The 21,070-nt window shown below is 46.7% G+C and overlaps 1 protein-coding gene across 1 annotated transcript in view; it reads left to right on the forward strand.

Annotated features, from left to right (window-relative positions):
- Positions 1 to 20,997, forward strand: part of LOC106574043 (multiple PDZ domain protein) — a 136,010-nt gene extending 115,013 nt beyond the window's left edge. The window contains exons 12-19 of the mRNA XM_082962396.1: positions 2,118 to 2,204; positions 2,639 to 2,771; positions 7,342 to 7,379; positions 7,586 to 7,708; positions 7,972 to 8,076; positions 16,129 to 16,220; positions 16,486 to 16,609; positions 16,915 to 20,997. Coding sequence (XP_082818522.1) covers positions 2,118 to 2,204; positions 2,639 to 2,771; positions 7,342 to 7,379; positions 7,586 to 7,708; positions 7,972 to 8,076; positions 16,129 to 16,220; positions 16,486 to 16,609; positions 16,915 to 17,061 — 849 coding nt within the window. The 3' untranslated portion in view covers positions 17,062 to 20,997. The remainder of the gene's footprint in view (positions 1 to 2,117; positions 2,205 to 2,638; positions 2,772 to 7,341; positions 7,380 to 7,585; positions 7,709 to 7,971; positions 8,077 to 16,128; positions 16,221 to 16,485; positions 16,610 to 16,914) is intronic.
- The last annotated feature ends 73 nt before the right edge of the window (positions 20,998 to 21,070 follow it).

A 21,070-nucleotide genomic window follows, 5' to 3' on the forward strand; every position in this document is an offset into this window, starting at 1 on the left:
TGATGGTTCCTGATAATGGGCCTCTGTACGCCTATGTAGATATTCCATAAAAAATCAGCCGTTTCCATCTACAATAGTCATTTACAACATTAACAATGTCTACACTGTATTTCTGATCAATTTTATGTTATTTTAATGGATAAAAAATGTGCTTTTCTTTCAAAAACAAGGACATTTCTAAGTGACCCCAAACTTTTGAACGGTAATGTATACTCCGCAATTACAGAAAAAAACTATCAATTACAGTAGTCGCAGACAAACAAATAACTACAGCCTTTACAGACAAACAAATAACTACAGCCTTCACAGACAAACAAATAACTACAGCCTTTACAGACAAACAAATAACTACAGCCTTTACAGACAAACAAATAACAACAGCCTTCACAGACAAAAAAATAACTACAGCCTTCACAGACAAACAAATAACTACAGCCTTCACAGACAAACAAATAACTACAGATTTCACAGACAAACAAATAACTACAGCCTTTACAGACAAACAAATAACTACAGCCTTTACAGACAAACAAATAACTACAGTCTTTACAGACAAACAAATAACAAAAGCCTTCACAGACAAACAAATAACTACAGCCTTCACAGACAAACAAATAACTACAGCCTTCACAGACAAACAAATAACTACAGCCTTCACAGACAAACAACTGCCGCCTTTACAAACAAACAAATAACTACAGCCTTCACAGACAAAACAAATAACTACAGCCTTCACAGACAAACAACTGCCGCCTTTACAAACAAACAAATAACTACAGCCTTCACAGACGAAGAACTACACTAAAACAAATAACAACAGCTAATACTTGAAACACATCAAAGTAACACATCAAAGAACATCCCTTTCATTGTCACAGTCCAAAACAATAGAGTGCAATAGTAATGGAGTCTTTTTGAACAAAGCCTATGGGAAAATTCATGTTTTTGGATAAACGCCGAAAATAAGGTCTGTGGTAAACACAGGCTTAGGAGATGCTATATGTTTTGTTCTATGGGATAATCTTAATCAGCTAATGTCACTTTTTGTTAATTTTGAAGCATTTATGTAATAACAAAAGCAGATAAAGCACATAAATCCATCAACATTTATAAAGATCATGTTAACTGACTGATATTATCTCAGAACAAAACAAATAAGATCTCCTCAGCCTGGGTTAACCTCAAACCTAATTTTTGCGTTTATCGCAATACCCTATTCTTTTCCCATTCATTTTGCCCATAGCAATGGTTGAACAAACCAGAGGTAAAATAATTTCCAGTTTTTAGGACTACAAGCTGGCGAGAGCTCTCTGGACCAGCCTGTCACTTGCCACCAAACTCTTCTTCTTTCTTCCACAAGGGGTCACCATTGGTACAGTTATGTTCAAAGGCTGCAGTGCTCTCTTATGAATTGGTGTGCTTTAAGCTGCAGCGGTGGAGCGGAGGGGCTTTCTTGATGTGGTTGGTTTGGCTACAGTTCTTTATTATGTGGAGTCCTTCTAAAGTGGGTGCTTTGTGTGCCCTTGCTACAGTGGTGGACACTACATTTACAGTGCTGAGGTATATAGTAGCACTTTATCCTGTGCACTTGACAAATAAGGTTCTTTATTTTGTATTTTTTATTTTAACCTTTATTTAACTAGGCAAGTCGGCAATTCACAATGACAGCCTACCCTGGCCAAGCCCTCCCTTAGTCCCTATGGGACTCCCGATCACGACCGGTCGGGATACAGCCCGGGATCAAACCAGAGTCTGTAGTGAAGCCTTAGACCGCTGCACCACTCAGGTTGGGTTGTGTCTAAAGTAGTGCACTATGTCTGAGTATCAAATGGCACTATTGTAGGGAATAGGTTACCATTTAGGACTTGTAGGAATAGGTTACCATTTAGGACCTGTAGGGAATATGTTACCATTTAGGACGCAACCTATGATATGGAGATCCTGTCAGGTTGAAGTGCATGTCCTGTCCTCAGTAGTGAACATGGAAGTGGAGATCCTACCAGGTTGCAGTCCTATGCCATCAGACATTAATGCAGTAGGAAGTGAACACTGTAAGGCCAGTCCCTAGCTGCTCTGCTGTGGTAGTTACGTGCTGTGTGCTACCTGTGCCTCTGCAGTGTGCCAGGGGGGTGGTGCTCCTAGAGCTGGGCCGACTGAAGGCTGCCTCCTGGATCTCTTCCAGACGTACCTCCCAGGGAAGCCAGGTGTGTGTGTGTGTGTGTGTGTGTGTGTGTGTGTGTGTGTGTGTGTGTGTGTGTGTGTGTGTGTGTGTGTGTGTGTGTGTGTGTGTGTGTGTGTGTGTGTGTGTGTGTGTGTGTGTGTGTGTGTGTGTGTGTGTGTGTGTGTGTGTGTGTGTGTGTGTGTCCATTGTCACCCCCGCTGCCTGGGAGCTTGCATGCAGAAGCTCAGCCAGTGACTGACCCTGGCTGCTGTGTCATTAATACCCCTGTCTCTCCTCTCCATTCATCACATGCATGGAAGCCAAAATGGCCGACTGATGGATGTTTACCAGGCTTCTTCTGGTGTCACCTGTTTGTCACTCAGCCACCCAGCCAAACTTACCGCGACCGGGCAGCATCCTGTGTGTGTTTTCTCCTGACTGGATCATAGCTCTGTTCCCCCTCCCTCTCTCCAGCAGATGAGTCACGTGAGTGCCAATAGCACTATTGTCACGCCCCACCCCCCGCTAAACTCCACCCCTTCCACCTCTCAGCTCCTCAATAACGTCAGGAAGCCAATGACGGTGGGCATGACATCATCACAGAGCACAGGTAAAGTAGCACCAGTCCCTTTCCACAGAGAGTAGGACCAGACCCCTTTCCACAGAGAGTAGGACCAGACCCCTTTCCACAGAGAGTAGCACCAGTCCCTTTCCACAGAGAGTAGAACCAGACCCCTTTCCACAGAGAGTAGGACCAGACCCCTTTCCACAGAGAGTAGGACCATACCCCTTTCCACAGAGAGTAGGACCAGACCCTTTCCACAGAGAGTAGAACCAGACCCCTTTCCACAGAGAGTAGGACCAGACCCCTTTCCACAGAGAGTAGGACCAGACCCCTTTCCACAGAGAGTAGGACCAGACCCCTTTCCACAGAGAGTAGCACCAGTCCCTTTCCACAGAGAGTAGGACCAGTCCCTTTCCACAGAGAGTAGCACCAGCCCCTTTCCACAGAGAGTAGGACCAGACCCTTTCCACAGAGAGTAGAACCCGTCCCTTTCCACAGAGAGTAGGACCATACCCCTTTCCACAGAGAGTAGAACCAGTCCCTTTCCACATAGAGTAGCACCAGTCCCTTTCCACAGAGAGTAGGACCATACCCCTTTCCACAGAGAGTAGAACCAGTCCCTTTCCACATAGAGTAGCACCAGTCCCTTTCCACAGAGAGTAGGACCATACCCCTTTCCACAGAGAGTAGAACCAGTCCCTTTCCACAGAGAGTAGAACCAGTCCCTTTCCACAGAGAGTAGCACCAGTCCCTTTCCACAGAGAGTAGGACCATACCCCTTTCCACAGAGAGTAGAACCAGTCCCTTTCCACAGAGAGTAGAACCAGTCCCTTTCCACAGAGAGTAGAACCAGACCCCTTTCCACAGAGAGTAGCACCAGTCCCTTTCCACAGAGAGTAGAACCAGACCCCTTTCCACAGAGAGTAGGACCAGACCCCTTTCCACAGAGTAGAACCAGACCCCTTTCCACAGAGAGTAGGACCAGACCCCTTTCCACAGAGTAGAACCAGACCCCTTTCCACAGAGAGTAGAACCAGTCCCTTTCCACATAGAGTAGCACCAGTCCCTTTCCACAGAGAGTAGGACCATACCCCTTTCCACAGAGAGTAGAACCAGTCCCTTTCCACATAGAGTAGCACCAGTCCCTTTCCACAGAGAGTAGGACCATACCCCTTTCCACAGAGAGTAGAACCAGTCCCTTTCCACAGAGAGTAGAACCAGTCCCTTTCCACGAGAGTAGAACCAGTCCCTTTCCACAGAGAGTAGCACCAGTCCCTTTCCACAGAGAGTAGAACCAGACCCCTTTCCACAGAGAGTAGCACCAGTCCCTTTCCACAGAGAGTAGAACCAGACCCCTTTCCACAGAGAGTAGGACCAGACCCTTTCCACAGAGAGTAGCACCAGCCCCTTTCCACAGAGAGTAGCACCAGTCCCTTTCCACAGAGAGTAGAACCCGTCCCTTTCCACAGAGAGTAGAACCAGACCCCTTTCCACAGAGAGTAGAACCAGTCCCTTTCCACAGAGAGTAGGACCAGACCCCTTTCCACAGAGAGTAGGACCAGACCCCTTTCCACAGAGAGTAGGACCAGACCCCTTTCCACAGAGAGTAGAACCAGTCCCTTTCCACAGAGAGTAGCACCAGTCCCTTTCCACAGAGAGTAGAACCAGACCCCTTTCCACAGAGAGTAGCACCAGTCCCTTTCCACAGAGAGTAGAACCAGACCCTTTCCACAGAGAGTAGGACCAGACGCCTTTCCACAGAGAGTAGAACCAGTCCCTTTCCACAGAGAGTAGCACCAGCCCCTTTCCACAGAGAGTAGCACCAGTCCCTTTCCACAGAGAGTAGAACCCGTCCCTTTCCACAGAGAGTAGAACCAGACCCCTTTCCACAGAGAGTAGAACCAGTCCCTTTCCACAGAGTAGAACCAGACCCCTTTCCACAGAGAGTAGAACCAGTCCCTTTCCACAGAGAGTAGGACCAGACCCCTTTCCACAGAGAGTAGAACCAGTCCCTTTCCACAGAGTAGAACCAGACCCCTTTCCACAGAGAGTAGCACCAGTCCCTTTCCACAGAGAGTAGAACCAGTCCCTTTCCACAGAGAGTAGAACCAGACCCCTTTCCACAGAGAGTAGAACCAGTCCCTTTCCACAGAGTAGAACCAGACCCCTTTCCACAGAGAGTAGCACCAGTCCCTTTCCACAGAGAGTAGAACCAGTCCCTTTCCACAGAGAGTAGGACCAGACCCTTTCCACAGAGTAGAACCAGACCCCTTTCCACAGAGAGTAGAACCAGTCCCTTTCCACATAGAGTAGCACCAGTCCCTTTCCACAGAGAGTAGGACCATACCCCTTTCCACAGAGAGTAGAACCAGTCCCTTTCCACATAGAGTAGCACCAGTCCCTTTCCACAGAGAGTAGGACCATACCCCTTTCCACAGAGAGTAGAACCAGTTCCTTTCCACAGAGTAGAACCAGACCCCTTTCCACAGAGAGTAGAACCAGTCCCTTTCCACATAGAGTAGCACCAGTCCCTTTCCACAGAGAGTAGGACCATACCCCTTTCCACAGAGAGTAGAACCAGTCCCTTTCCACATAGAGTAGCACCAGTCCCTTTCCACAGAGAGTAGGACCATACCCCTTTCCACAGAGAGTAGAACCAGTCCCTTTCCACAGAGAGTAGGACCAGTCCCTTTCCACAGAGAGTAGGACCATACCCCTTTCCACAGAGAGTAGAACCAGTCCCTTTCCACAGAGAGTAGAACCAGTCCCTTTCCACAGAGAGTAGCACCAGTCCCTTTCCACAGAGAGTAGAACCAGACCCCTTTCCACAGAGAGTAGCACCAGTCCCTTTCCACAGAGAGTAGGACCAGACCCTTTCCACAGAGAGTAGAACCAGTCCCTTTCCACAGAGAGTAGAACCAGACCCCTTTCCACAGAGAGTAGAACCAGTCCCTTTCCACAGAGAGTAGAACCAGACCCTTTCCACAGAGAGTAGAACCAGTCCCTTTCCACAGAGAGTAGAACCAGTCCCTTTCCACAGAGAGTAGAACCAGACCCCTTTCCACAGAGAGTAGCACCAGTCCCTTTCCACAGAGAGTAGAACCAGACCGTTTCCACAGAGAGTAGGACCAGACCCCTTTCCACAGAGAGTAGAACCAGTCCCTTTCCACAGAGAGTAGCACCAGCCCCTTTCCACAGAGAGTAGCACCAGTCCCTTTCCACAGAGAGTAGAACCCGTCCCTTTCCACAGAGAGTAGAACCAGACCCCTTTCCACAGAGAGTAGAACCAGTCCCTTTCCACAGAGTAGAACCAGACCCCTTTCCACAGAGAGTAGAACCAGTCCCTTTCCACAGAGAGTAGGACCAGACCCCTTTCCATAGAGAGTAGAACCAGTCCCTTTCCACAGAGTAGAACCAGACCCCTTTCCACAGAGAGTAGCACCAGTCCCTTTCCACAGAGAGTAGAACCAGTCCCTTTCCACAGAGAGTAGAACCAGACCCCTTTCCACAGAGAGTAGAACCAGTCCCTTTCCACAGAGTAGAACCAGACCCCTTTCCACAGAGAGTAGCACCAGTCCCTTTCCACAGAGAGTAGAACCAGTCCCTTTCCACAGAGAGTAGGACCAGACCCTTTCCACAGAGTAGAACCAGACCCCTTTCCACAGAGAGTAGAACCAGTCCCTTTCCACATAGAGTAGCACCAGTCCCTTTCCACAGAGAGTAGGACCATACCCCTTTCCACAGAGAGTAGAACCAGTCCCTTTCCACATAGAGTAGCACCAGTCCCTTTCCACAGAGAGTAGGACCATACCCCTTTCCACAGAGAGTAGAACCAGTCCCTTTCCACAGAGTAGAACCAGACCCCTTTCCACAGAGAGTAGAACCAGTCCCTTTCCACATAGAGTAGCACCAGTCCCTTTCCACAGAGAGTAGGACCATACCCCTTTCCACAGAGAGTAGAACCAGTCCCTTTCCACATAGAGTAGCACCAGTCCCTTTCCACAGAGAGTAGGACCATACCCCTTTCCACAGAGAGTAGAACCAGTCCCTTTCCACAGAGAGTAGGACCAGTCCCTTTCCACAGAGAGTAGGACCATACCCCTTTCCACAGAGAGTAGAACCAGTCCCTTTCCACAGAGAGTAGAACCAGTCCCTTTCCACAGAGAGTAGCACCAGTCCCTTTCCACAGAGAGTAGAACCAGACCCCTTTCCACAGAGAGTAGCACCAGTCCCTTTCCACAGAGAGTAGGACCAGACCCTTTCCACAGAGAGTAGAACCAGTCCCTTTCCACAGAGAGTAGAACCAGACCCCTTTCCACAGAGAGTAGAACCAGTCCCTTTCCACAGAGAGTAGAACCAGACCCTTTCCACAGAGAGTAGAACCAGTCCCTTTCCACAGAGAGTAGAACCAGTCCCTTTCCACAGAGAGTAGAACCAGACCCCTTTCCACAGAGAGTAGCACCAGTCCCTTTCCACAGAGAGTAGAACCAGACCCTTTCCACAGAGAGTGTAACTGTAGGAAAAGGTTTAGAAACTGCCCTGACTGGAATTACACACAGTTAGTTCTGTGTGTGTTTCCCGTCCTCATCTTTTTCCCTTTCTGGGTTTGTCGTAGCTGCAGAAACAGGGATGCGCACTGTGGAGATCACAAGGGTAAGTTGAGCTGTCTCCAGTTATGTTTAGTTGGTTTAAACTACTCATAATATGCACATTTATATCTGTAGACTATACTGTATACTCTGCCAATTCAACTCTAGAAGCTTTCTTTATTGGCATGAAAATGATGACAACAATCACAACCTCCTCTTATATAACAGTTTATTATTAATCATGATAATAGCATTGCTGATCTCTCTCAGGGTCCTACTGATGCGCTGGGGATCAGTATAGCTGGGGGGAAGGACAGTCCTCTGGGGGATATCCCCATCTTCCTGGCCATGATCCAGGCCAACGGGGTGGCAGCCAAGACGCACCGGCTCAAGGTGTGTGGTGTGTGCGCGTGTGTGCGCGTATGTGTGTGTGCATGCGTGTGTGTGTGAGTGTGCGAGAGAACCCACATCAGAGTGTCTTAGAATCCCCTTACTGTTTGTGATGGCTCACCCTGGCCTCTCTCTGTGTGTGTGTGTGTGTGTGTGTGTGTGTGTGTGTGTGTGTGTGTGTGTGTGTGTGTGTGTGTGTGTGTGTGTGTGTGTGTGTGTGTGTGTGTGTGTGTGTGTGTGTGTGTGTGTGTGTGTGTGTCCTCCAGGTGGGTGATAGGATCGTGAGTATCAACTCCCAGTCTCTGGAAGGCCTGTCCCATGGGGATGTAGTCACCATACTGAAGAATGCCTACGGCAGCATCATTCTGAAGGTACACATAGATCATTCTCCAGGTTCACACAGATCATTCTCCAGGTACACAGATCATTCTCCAGGTACACACAGATCATTCTCCAGGATCACACAGATCATTCTCCGGGTACACAGATCATTCTCCAGGTTCACACAGATCATTCTCCAGGATCACACAGATCATTCTCCAGGATCACACAGATCATTCTCCAGGTACACAGATCATTCTCCAGGTTCACACAGATCATTCTCCAGGTTCACACAGATCATTCTCCAGGTACACAGATCATTCTCCAGGTTCACACAGATCATTCTCCAGGTTCACACAGATCATTCTCCAGGTACACAGATCATTCTCCAGGTTCACACAGATCATTCTCCAGGTACACAGATCATTCTCCAGGTACACAGATCATTCCCCAGGTACACATATCATTCTCCAGGTTCACACAGATCATTCTCCAGGTACACAGATCATTCTCCAGGTACACAGATCATTCTCCAGGTTCACACATGGAACACATACACACACAATATATACATACAGTGCATTCGGAAAGTATTCCGACCTCTTTACTCTTTCCACATTTTGTTATGGGGCAGCCTTATTCTAAAATCTTTTTCTTTTTTTATCGCCCTTATCAATCTATACACAATACCCAGTAATGACAAAGAAAATAATGTTTTTTAGAAATGTTTGCAAATGTATAAAAAATAATATATATATTTATATATATATATATACATATACACTGCTCAAAAAAATAAAGGGAACAATTAAACAACACAATGTAACTCCAAGTCAATCACACTTCTGTGAAATCAAACTGTACACTTAGGATGCAACATTGATTGACTATAAATTTCACATGCTGTTGAGCAAATGGAATAGACAACAGGTGGAAATTATAGGCAATTAGCAAGACACCCCGACTAAAGGAGTGGTCTGCAGGTGGTGAGCACAGACCACTTCTCAGTTCCTGTGCTTCCTGGCTGATGTTTTGGTCACTTTTGAATGCTGGCGGTGCTTTCACTCTAGTGGGAGCATGAGACGGAGTCTACAACCCACACAAGTGGCTCAGGTAGTGCAGCTCATCCAGGATGGCACATCAATGCGAGCTGTGGCAAGAAGGTTTGCTGTGTCTGTCAGCGTAGTGTCCAGAGCATGGAGGCGCTACCAGGAGACAGGCAAGTACATCAGGAGACGTGGAGGAGGCCGTAGGAGGGCAACAACCCAGCAGCAGGACCGCTACCTCCGCCTTTGTGCAAGGAGGAGCAGGAGAAGCACTGCCAGAGCCCTGCAAAATGACCTCCAGCAGGCCACAAATGTGCATGTGTCTGCTCAAACGGTCAGAAACAGACTCCATTAGGGTGGTATGAGGGCCCGACGTCCACAGGTGGGGGTTGTGCTTACAGCCCAACACCGTGCAGGACGTTTGGCATTTGCCAGAGAACACCAAGATTGGCAAATTCGCCACTGGCGCCCTGTGCTCTTCACAGATGAAAGTAGGTTCACACTGAGCACGTGACAGACGTGACAGAGTCTGGAGACACCATGGAGAACGTTCTGCTGCCTGCAACATCCTCCAGCATGACCGGTTTGGCGGTGGGTCAGTCATGGTGTGGGGTGGCATTTCTTTGGGGGGCCGCACAGCCCTCCATGTGCTCGCCAGAGGTAGCCTGACTGCCATTAGGTACCGAGATGAGATCCTCAGACCCCTTGTGAGACCATATGCTGGTGCGGTTGGCCCTGGGTTCCTCCTAATGCAAGACAATGCTAGACCTCATGTGGCTGGAGTGTGTCAGCAGTTCCTGCAAGAGGAAGGCATTGATGCTATGGACTGGCCCGCCCGTTCCCCAGACTTGAATCCAATTGAGCACATCTGGGACATCATGTCTCGCTCCATCCACCAACGCCACGTTGCACCACAGACTGTCCAGGAGTTGGCGGATACTTTAGTCCAGGTCTGGGAGGAGATCCCTCAGGAGACTATCCGCCACCTCATCAGGAGCATGCCCAGGCGTTGTAGGGAGGTCATACAGGCACGTGGAGGTCACACACACTACTGAGCCTCATTTTGACTTGTTTTAAGGACATTACATCAAAGTTGGATCAGCCTGTAGTGTGGTTTTCCACTTTATTTTTGAGTGTGACTCCAAATCCAGACCTCCATGGGTTGATAAATTGGATTGCCATTGATTATTTTTGTGTGATTTTGTTGTCAGCACATTCAACTATGTAAAGAAAAAAGTATTTAATAAGATTATTTCTTTCATTCAGATCTAGGATGTGTTGTTTAAGTGTTCCCTTTATTTTTTTGAGCAGTATATATATATATATATATATATATATATATATATATATATATATATATATATATACTAGATTTACATAAGTGTTCAGACCCTTTACTAAGTACTTAACTGAAGCACCTTTGGCAGCGATTACAGCCTCGAGTCTTCTTGAGTTTGACGCTACAAGCTTGGAACACCTGTATTTGGGGAGTTTCTCCCATTTTTCTCTGCAGATCCTCTCAAGCTCTGTCAGGTTGGATGGGGAGTGTCGCTGCACAGCTAATTTCAGGTCTCTCTAGAGATTTTCAATTAGGTTCAAGTCCGAGCTCTGGCTGAGCCACTCAAGGAAATTCAGAGACTTGTCCTGAAGCCACTCCTGCGTTGTCTTGGCTGTGTGCTTAGGGTTGCTGTCCTTTTGGAAGGTGAACTTTCGCCCTAGTCTGTGGTCCCGAGTGCTCTCGAGCAGGTTTTCATCAAGGATCTCTCTGTACTTTGCTCCGTTAATTTTTCCCTCGATCCTGACTAGTCTCCAAGTCCCTGCCACTGAAAAACATCCCCACAGCATGATGCTGCCACCACCATGCTTCACCGTAGGGATGGTACCAGGTTTCCTACAGACGTGATGCTTGGCATTCAGGCCAAAGAGTTCAATCTTGGTTTCATCAGACCAGGGAATCTTGTTTCTCATGGTCTGAGTCCTTTAGGTGCTTTTTGGCAAACTCCATGCGGGCTGTCATGTGCCTTTTACTGAGGAGTGGCTTCCGTCTGGACACTCTACCATAAAGGCCTGATTGGTGGAGTGCTGCAGAGATGGTTGTCCTTCTGGAAGGTTCTCCCATCTCCACAGAGGAACTCTGGAGCTCTGTCAGAGTGACCATCGGGTTCTTGGTCACCTCCCTGACCAAGGCCCTTCTCCCCCTATTGCTCAGTTTGGTCGGGCGGCCAGCGCTAGGTAGAATCTTAGTGGTTCCAAACTTCTTCCATTTAAGAATGATGGAGGGCACTGTGTTCCTGGGGACCTTCAATGCTGTAGAAATGTTTTGGTACACTTCCACAGATCTGTGCCTCGACACAATCCTGTCTCTGACCTCTACTATTCCTTCGACCTCATGGCTTGGTTTTTGCTCTGACATGCACTTTCAACTGTGGGACCTTATATAGACAGATGTGTGCCTTTCCAAATCATGTTCAATCAGTTGAATGTACCGCAGGTGGACTCCAATCAAGTTGTAGAAACATCTCAAGGATGATCAATGGAAACAGGATGCACCTGAGCTCAATTTCTAATATCATAGCAAAGGGTCTCAATACGTATGTAAATAAGGTATTTCTGTTTTTTATTAATACATTTGCTAAAATTTTAGAAAAAACTGTTTTCACTTTGTTAATATGGGGTATCGTGTGTAGATTGATGAGTAAAAAATATTCAATAAATTTTAGAACAAGGCTGTAACATAACAAAATGTTGAAAAAGTCAAGGAGTCGGAATACTTTCCGAATGCACGCTCGCCTGCTCCCGCTTCCCCTCTCTGGCGCTCGAAGGCGCCAGGCTGCCCTGCATTACGGACACCTGTCACAATCATTACGCGCATCAGCGCTCATTGGACTCACCTGGACTCCTTTACTTTGATGATTGCCCCTCTATATCTGTCTGTTCCTCAGTTGGTTCCCCATGTCAGCATTATTGTCTTCATGTCGTTTTGTTCTCCCTGTCCAGACGCTGTTCTTGTTTTGTTTGATGTCCGTTTTCCATTAAATGTTCACTCCCTGTACTTGCTTCTCGTCGCCAGCATCGGTCCTTACAGTACACACACACACACACACACACACACACACACACACACACACACACACACGTACACACACAGTACACACACAGTACACACACACACACACACACACACACACACACACACACACACACACACACACACACACACACACACACACACACACACAGTACACACACACACACACACACACACACACACACACAGTACACACACACACACACACACACAGTACACACACACACACACAGCACACACACACACACACACAGTACACACACACACACACACTCACACAGTACACACACACACAGTACACACACACACACACAGTACACACACACACACACACACACACACACAGTACACACACACACACACAGTACACACACACACAGTACACACACAGTACACACACACACAGTACACACACACACACACAGTACACACACACACACACACACACAGTACACACACAGCACACACACAGCACACACACACACACACACACAGTACACACACACACACACACAGTACACACACACACACAGTACACACACACACACACAGTACACACACACACCTCTGTATGGTCAAATGAAGTATCAGTTATTAAACGTGATGACACCCATCACCCAATGTAACCACATTATGCTTTTTATTTGCCTATTATTTTACATCCATCAAATAAATGTTTCCTGATAAGAGATGTAAATAAAATCATACATTTTTCAAATATACATTCTTGAAAAACCTGTATGTGTCTGTGTTTAGCTGTGTGTGTGTGTGTGTGTGTGTGTGTGTGTGTGTGTGTGTGTGTGTGTGTGTGTGTGTGTGTGTGTGTGTGTGTGTGTATGCGCGTGTGTATGCGCGCGCGCGTCCGGACACTGTGTGGTTATCAGCTTGTTACAGCCGGTTGGCAGTTTGGTCAGATAATCCCAGGCCTTTATGTTAATGCTGCTTTATCAGTCCGGCTCCAGCAGCCTCAGTACTGGACTGTTACACTGGGCTGTTAGACTGGACTGTTAGACTGGATTGTTACACTGGGCTGTTAGACTGGGCTGTTAGACTGGGCTGTTACACTGGGCTGTTAGACTGGGCTGTTAGACTGGACTGTTACACTGGGCTGTTAGACTGGGCTGTTAGACTGGACTGTTAGACTGGACTGTTAGACTGGACTGTTAGACTGGACTGTTAGACTGGGCTGTTAGACTGGACTGTTAGACTGGGCTGTTACACTGGGCTGTTAGACTGGACTGTAAGACTGGACTGTAAGACTGGACTGTAAGACTGGACTGTTATACTGGGCTGTTACACTGGACTGTTACACTGGGCTGTTAGACTGGACTGTAAGACTGGACTGTTATACTGGGCTAGCTGCCTGGTGTTGATTACACCAAACACACGCACACACACACACACACGCCACCCAGGACACCCAGCAATTACTGTCTGACTCGATCTCTCTCTGCCCCCTCTCTCGTTCTCGTTCACAACTTTGGTCTCTCTCTACCTTCTCTCTCTTTTGCTGTCTCCCTCCTCTATCCATCTCTTTCTCTATCTCTCTACCTTTCTGGCTTTACATACGTCATTGATCAGACACTCTTATCCCGAGTGGGGCAGCGGTCTAAGGCACTGCATCTCAGTGCTAGAGGTGTCACTACAGACCCTGGTTCGATTCCTGGCTGTATCATAACCGGCCGTGATTGGGAGTCCAATAGGGTGGCGCACAATTGGCCCAGCGTCGTCCGGGTTAGGGTTTGGCCGGGGTAGGGCGTCGTTGCAAATTAGAATTTGTTCTTAACTGACTTGCCTAGTTAAATAAAGGTTAAATCAAATATAAATAAATAAATAAAGAGTGACTTGCAGCAGTGAGTGCATACGTTTTTTTGTACTTTTTCTCTTTCTCTCCCTCTCTTTTCAACTCTCTTCTACTCTCTCTCCCTCTCGCTCTCTTTTTACCTCTACCTGTCTCTCTCTTTCTCTCTCTTCATCCTCTATCCATCCCTCCCCTTCATTCATCCCCCTATCTGTTATTAATTTGCATACACACAAGTAAGCCTTAAAGCTGGAATCCTTAATGGTCAAACTGCCACGTCCGTTTGTAATATTACAACAACAAAGAAGTTACTGCAAACAAGAAAACCCAGTTTTCCCCCTCTGACATCACTGCATCACATCAGAACAGCACGATATGTACTGCTGCCATGGTGGTGGGGACAGTGGCGCGCTTTCCCCCTACTGGTGATTCCATCTCTAACAAAGGAAGAGAACATTGCCCCTCTCTCTCTTTCTCTCTCTCTCTCTCTCTCTCTCTCTCTCTCTCTCTCTCTCTCTCTCTCTCTCTCTCTCCTCTAAACACTGGTTTGGCTCTGTGTTCCCCTCTCTCTCTCTCTCTCTCTCTCTCTCCTCCAAACACTGGTTTGGCTCTGTGTTTCTCTCTCTTTCTCTCTTTCTCTCTCTCTCTCTCTCTCTCTCTCTCTCTCTCTCTCTCTCCTCCAAACACTGGTTTGGCTCTGTCTTTCTCTCTCTTTCTCTCTTTCTCTCTCTCTCTCTCTCTCTCTCTCTCTCTCTCTCTCTCTCTCTCTCTCTCTCTCCTCTAAACACTGGTTTGGCTCTGTGTTCCCCTCTCTCTCTCTCTCTCTCTCTCTCTCTCTCTCTCTCTCTCTCTCCTCCAAACACTGGTTTGGCTCTGTGTTTCTCTCTCTCTCTCTCTCTCTCTCTCTCTCTCTCTCTCTCTCTCTCTCTCTCTCTCTCTCTTCTCCAAACACTGGTTTGGCTCTGTGTTTCTCTCTCTCTCTCTCTCTCTCTCCTCCAAACACTGGTTTGGCTCTGTGTTTCTCTCTCTCTCTCTCTCTCTCTCTCTCTCTCTCTCTCTCTCTCCTCTAAACACGGGTTTGGCTCTGTGTTTCTCTCTCTCTCTCTCTCTCTCTCTCTCTCTCTCTCTCTCTCTCTCTCTCTCCTCTAAACACGGGTTTGGCTTTGTTGTCTATTTTGCTGTGTTCCCCTCTCCCACTTCCCCCCTCCTATCCTTCCCCTTTATGTCCCTCTTTCCCACCCTTCTCTCTTCATCTCTCTCCCCCTTTCAATCTCTCCCTCCCATCTCTCTCTCTCTCTCCCTCCTCCTATCCCTCTCTACCCCTACACTCCCCCTCTCTGTCTATAAAGAAGGTGTGTCAGTAAGATAAGTGCAGGCGATGGCTGGGGAGCGTTCCACTAACGTTCCACTAACGTTCCCTCCACAGCCCACCAGTCGTCCGTTAATCGTCCGTTAATTAACCTTTGTTTGTTGTTGTTGTTTTCAGATTTTTAATTGCCTCTCGGTTGATTAAATATGTAAATGAACAGATGCTGACAGACCGTTGCCACCCTCAATAGGTGGCTGACTGAATATTTCATTAAAAAAAGACAACTAAAGTGGGGGGGGGGGGTAAGAGAGAGAGAGGACTGATAAATGATTGCTACATTAGGCCTTTGTGTGGCTCTGTGGCTTTGGTCCAGGACCTGTCTGTAGTAAAATCCATTCTTCTGTAATTCTATTCAGCCATGAAGGACGTTAAGTTTAAAATAGGGAGTTGATTTTGAACACACATCGCATGTACTGTACATTGATATGATAGGCTTGTCATACACCGGCACTCATCCTTGTCTATAACACACACACACACACACACACACACACACACACACACACACACACACACACACACACACACACACACACACACACACACACACACACACACACTCATGCACAGATCATGACTGGTTAATAATAATTTTCAAAACTTGACACGTGCATTTTTTTGTCTTCTGTCCGTGCACGCCTGCACGTGTGTGTGTGTGTGTGTGTGTGTGTGTGTGTGTGTGTGTGTGTGTGTGTGTGTGTGTGTGTGTGTGTGTGTGTGTGTGTGTGTGTGTGTGTGTGTGTGTGTGTGTGTGTGTGTGTGTGTGTGTGTGTGTGTGTGTGTGTGTGTGTTTTAAAGGTGATTGCTGACACTAACATCAGTGCTATAGCCAGTCAGGTGGAGAGTATGTCGACTAGCAGCAGCCCCGAGACACAGCCAGGGGAACCAGAGTAAGTTGGACTAAGTTTCTATTAGACACTGATCTGAGGTCCGTTTTTTTCTCTTTTCCCCTAAAGGTTAAAGGACCAATCCGGGAGTCGAAAAAACAAAAAAGCAGTCACCCAGCCACTTGTTTGGTAAACAGCTGAGGGCTAGGGGAAATGTAACCACTCCAATTCATAGACCGAGCAATGGATGCATGAGATCAAATAGTTAGTTTCCCCCCCTGTTTTGAAGCTATACAGTGCTTGTTTTACAATGTGATGCTCTCTGCAGAGCCCCCAAGCCCAAGAGTATCTGCCTGGAGAAGGGTTCTGACGGCCTGGGTTTCAGCATCGTAGGAGGCTTCGGAAGCCCTCATGGAGACCTGCCAATCTACATCAAGACTGTCTTCAGCAAGGTAACCATCTCTAACTCTGCACCGTCACACACATGTCCTGATTTCCCCTCTCGGACATTAGATGGCAGCAGATTTCCCTTACACCCACACACCCACCCACACACACACACACACACCACACACACACACACACACACACACACACACACACACACACACACACACACACACACACACACACACACACACACACACACACACACACAAACAGCTCAGTGATTAGTTGAAAGAAGGGAGGAAGGATCATAAGGTTACAAAATACTGTAACGTGCGTGCGTGTGTGTGTTCCCCTGTTGTCGCTGCAGGGGGCAGCAGCGGTGGACGGGCGTCTGAAGAGGGGTGACCAGATCTTGTCTGTGAATGGAGAGAGTCTGGAAGGGACCACACACGAGCTGGCTGTGGCCATACTGAAGAGACAGAAAGGGGCCGTCACCCTGGATGTGCTGTCCTAGCTCACACACTCTCTACCCCTTCAACTGGCTTGAACTTCCCCACATGTTGAGAGGAGTTGACCAACAACTTCAGCCCGTCTTCAGTCCGTCTTCAGCCCGTCTTCAGCCCGTCTTCAGCCCGTTAACGTGAAGGGGACATTGGTTCTGGAAGGATTCAGTCAATAGTTAACACAGGTGGTTGAACCATGGGAAATAAGAGGACTGTATATGGGGGGTTGCAGGAAGTAGGGACACCTCATTTCCTGTGTGCCATCTTAGGAGCTTCACTGTGAGGGCGGTTCAATCGCTGTACTGACTGGATACATGACTCAAAATGGTGAACGTTTGGATATTATGAAGCGAGGAAGCGAAGTGGGAAGCTTTATATGTGAACGATGTGAACATCAGATCTCTTTGTGTCATTTCAACTTTGTGTGATCACACATCATAGAACACTGATAGAGCAATATGAATTGTTCAGTTGGTTAAGGAGGTCTCTTCACCGTTAGCCTAGCGTTAGCTTAGCATCTCCCTTACGGGGAGACACTGGTTAGCCGTTAGCGATGTTAGCTGCAGGTACTGCTAATGTGCAAACTGTGAGGAGGAATGGTCTCGGCAGGACACACCAAACTGGAACAGATACTACACACACACACATGCACAATAGGCTAGTTAGTCACTGTCAGGTTGACACATTCTCATTCATCACAGATACTTGTCCATTTGTCTCATATCATGTCATACTTGTTGCAAACAGACAACTTAAACTCCTAGTGACTGGTTCTTGTACAACACTACTCAGTTCAACAGAGATTAGGCTAGACATGGCCAAAGGAAGGAGAAATGCATTCTATAGTAACTGGTAAACACTTCTAATACACTTCATAGCATGCTCGTAAGAATGACATAACTCTGTCTGTAGACATTCAAAGGCAGTTATAAAGGCCACCCAACTACCGGCTGGTGTCACTATACAGTACCTTGTCCTGCAAGAAGTTGCTGTAGGAAGCTTCTTTAATCATTTTTTAACCTCTTTTTCTCCCCAATTTCATGATATCCAATAGGTAGTTACAGTCTTGTCTCATCGCTGCAACTCCCGTACAGACTCGGGAGAGCCGAAGGTCGAGAGCCGCACGCCCTCCGAAACACAACCCAACCAAGCCACACTGCTTCTTGACACAACGCCCACTTAACCCAGAAACCAGCCACACCAATGTGTCGGAGGAAACACCGTACACCTGGCGTCCGTGTCAGCGTGCACTGCGCCCGGCCCGCCACAGGAGTAGTCGCTAGGTCGCGATGGGACAAGGACATCCCTGCCGGCCAAACCCTCCCCTAACCCAGACAACGCTGGGCCAATTGTGCGCCGCCCCATGTGTCTCCCGGTCGCGGCCGGCAGCGACAGAGCCTGGACTCGAACCCAGAATCTCTACTGGCACAGCTAGCACTGCGTGGCAGTGCCTTAGACCACTGCGCCACTCGTGAGGCCTTACGAGGAAGCTTTTCTTTAAAGATGTGAGACAGATTATTAGTACACGAAGTGTTTCCAAATAATCTGAACCCGCTTCAAATTCGAGACCATGAACAATGTCTACTGTATGTGTGTGTTTGTCAGATCAGTTGCCTGTAGCAGTACAATGTAATGTAGCTGAATCTCAGGACCTCCATCAAGCATTGTGAGTCTGTTGCAGGGGTTTGATTTACAGTAGTGGGGGTTAGTTCGGAGGGTAGCCAAGTCTTTATCTCCTTTGTTGATGGTCATGGAATAGCCCTGTAAGCCTATAGGTCCTATGAAATGGTGTCAAATACATGTCTTAACGAGCCTGGTCCCAGATTTTGGTTCTACTCCCATGGTCATTATCACGCCAAACCAGACAGCACAAACAGATCTGGAACCTTACTGGTAGAAGGAGGATGGGATATTATGATATTGTGATATGCTATTATGATATTATGCTATGATATTGTGATATGCTATTATGCTATCATATTGTGATATGCTTTTATGATATTATGCTATGATATTGTGATATGATATTATGCTATTTCTGCTTTGAGTGGGATCATTCACTTATCCAATCCTCCTCCGACTATAATTTTGATTTGTTAGTGGACTGGAAACGTTTCAACCAGGTGCTAATACTTGTGGTTTGACTTGCCTTTATGTTATGTGGATGGTACTACCTGTATGTTACTGTAAGCTTATTCTTTAGCTTTTCACAGTAAAACAATAGATTATTTTTACATCATTTTTGGGAACTATGAGAATCAACAATGATCCATTAGTTTCTTGTAATGAGATATGTTAATCATCATATAGCAGGGCCGTATTCATTAGGCACCAAATGGAAGAAAATGGTCTGAAACAGGAAGGGACAAACTGAACTTGTCCAGTAAGATACGCTTGTTTTTGTTTTTGCGAAGAAAACACATTTTGCTACAGTGTGCATTAATGAATACGACCCATGTGTGTCTGTGGCTTTACACTGTCCTGTCCAGTGGTGAGAAGCTTGCCACGTCCAACAATGACAGGATATCCTGTTTCTCTCTGAGCCCTTCGTCTGTCTCCCGTAAACCACTCCACACTCACAGGAAGTGACAACATGCTCCTCCAAAACACTTTGAGATCCCCCAGGGGTAGTGTTCTTTAGGCACCAAACTAGGAAAAATGGTCTGAAACAAGGAGGGACTACCTGAACTGAATGAAAAAACATTTTGCTACGCTGTGCCCTAATGAATACGATCCTGGTCGACACTGTATATTAACCCTGCATATTAACTATCAAACCATGCCCGTCTCAGTTAAAAGGTGGCAGGTAGCCTAGTGGTTAGAGTGTTGGGCCAGTAACTGAAAGGTTGCTAGATCAAATCCCCGAGCTGACAAGGTACAAATCTGTCGTTCTGCCCCTGAACAAGGCAGTTAACCCACTGCTCCTAGGCTGTCATTGTAAATAAGAATTTGTTCTTTACTGACTTGCCTAGTTAAATAAAGGTAAAAAAATTAAGTTGAAGTGCAATCTGGTTGCAATATCTAGTTGTAGGCTGTGTCTTAAATGTGCGCCCTGAATACTCAGAAGTGGTCCTAGGATTTAGAGGAAGTGTACTACTAGTGCAATGTGGTGCCTCTTAAGGGAACTACTGCTGTGCCATAAGTCTCTGATGTGATAGAGTAGACAGTGGGTATTTATCATATTCTCTGTGAGAGCCTAGTGCTGTCAAGTCTTAATGCTCAATCCCTTTAAATGCACACATCCGGCCACTCACTGCTCTCCCTCTCCTCCTGTGATTTCTCCATCTACTGTTGAATTTTAGCTTTTCTCTGGCCTTGTGTGTGTGTGTGTGTTCATCAGCAGTTGTACTGATGATGATCCTGTAACTCCCAATATTTCCGTCTTATGATGCCACAGATGAACTGACTGCTCGACCTTAGCGCCACAGAAAACATCTTAATTCACCTCATTGATCGTTGGATCGCATTTTCAAATCCAAAGAAACAATCCACCTTTCATATGTCCACATGTGACAAGCTATGCTGTAAAAATGTGTATATACAGTATATACAGTGCATTCAGAAAGTATTCAGGCCCCTTGACTTTTTCCACATTTTGTTACATTACAGCTTTATTCTAAAATGTATTAAATCGTTTTTTTCCCTCATCAATCTACACACACAAAAAAAAACTTTTTTAAATGTAATCCATTATAGAATAAGGCCGTAACGTAACAAAATGTGGATAAAGTCAAGGGGTCTGAATACTTTCCGAATGCACTGTATACCTATAGAAGAAATTGTATGAAAAATATATTGTCTATGATCACAATTGCAAGTCGTATCTTTAAATGTGTGTACTGAGTGTGTTCCTACATTGATGCTCTTTATGAATTCTGATTAATTGTTTGATGATGTTTTATTAAATACAAGGGACCACAACCATTTCCACCATGTCCTCCCTCTGATCTTCAAGTGTGGCTGTTCAGTCCTTAAAATGAATGTATTTTAATAAGTCATTCTACCATGTCTCATTGATAC

This window comes from Salmo salar, chromosome 16 (genome assembly GCF_965601325.2).
Source record: "Salmo salar chromosome 16, fSalSal1, whole genome shotgun sequence".
NCBI classification, from domain to species: domain Eukaryota; kingdom Metazoa; phylum Chordata; class Actinopteri; order Salmoniformes; family Salmonidae; genus Salmo; species Salmo salar.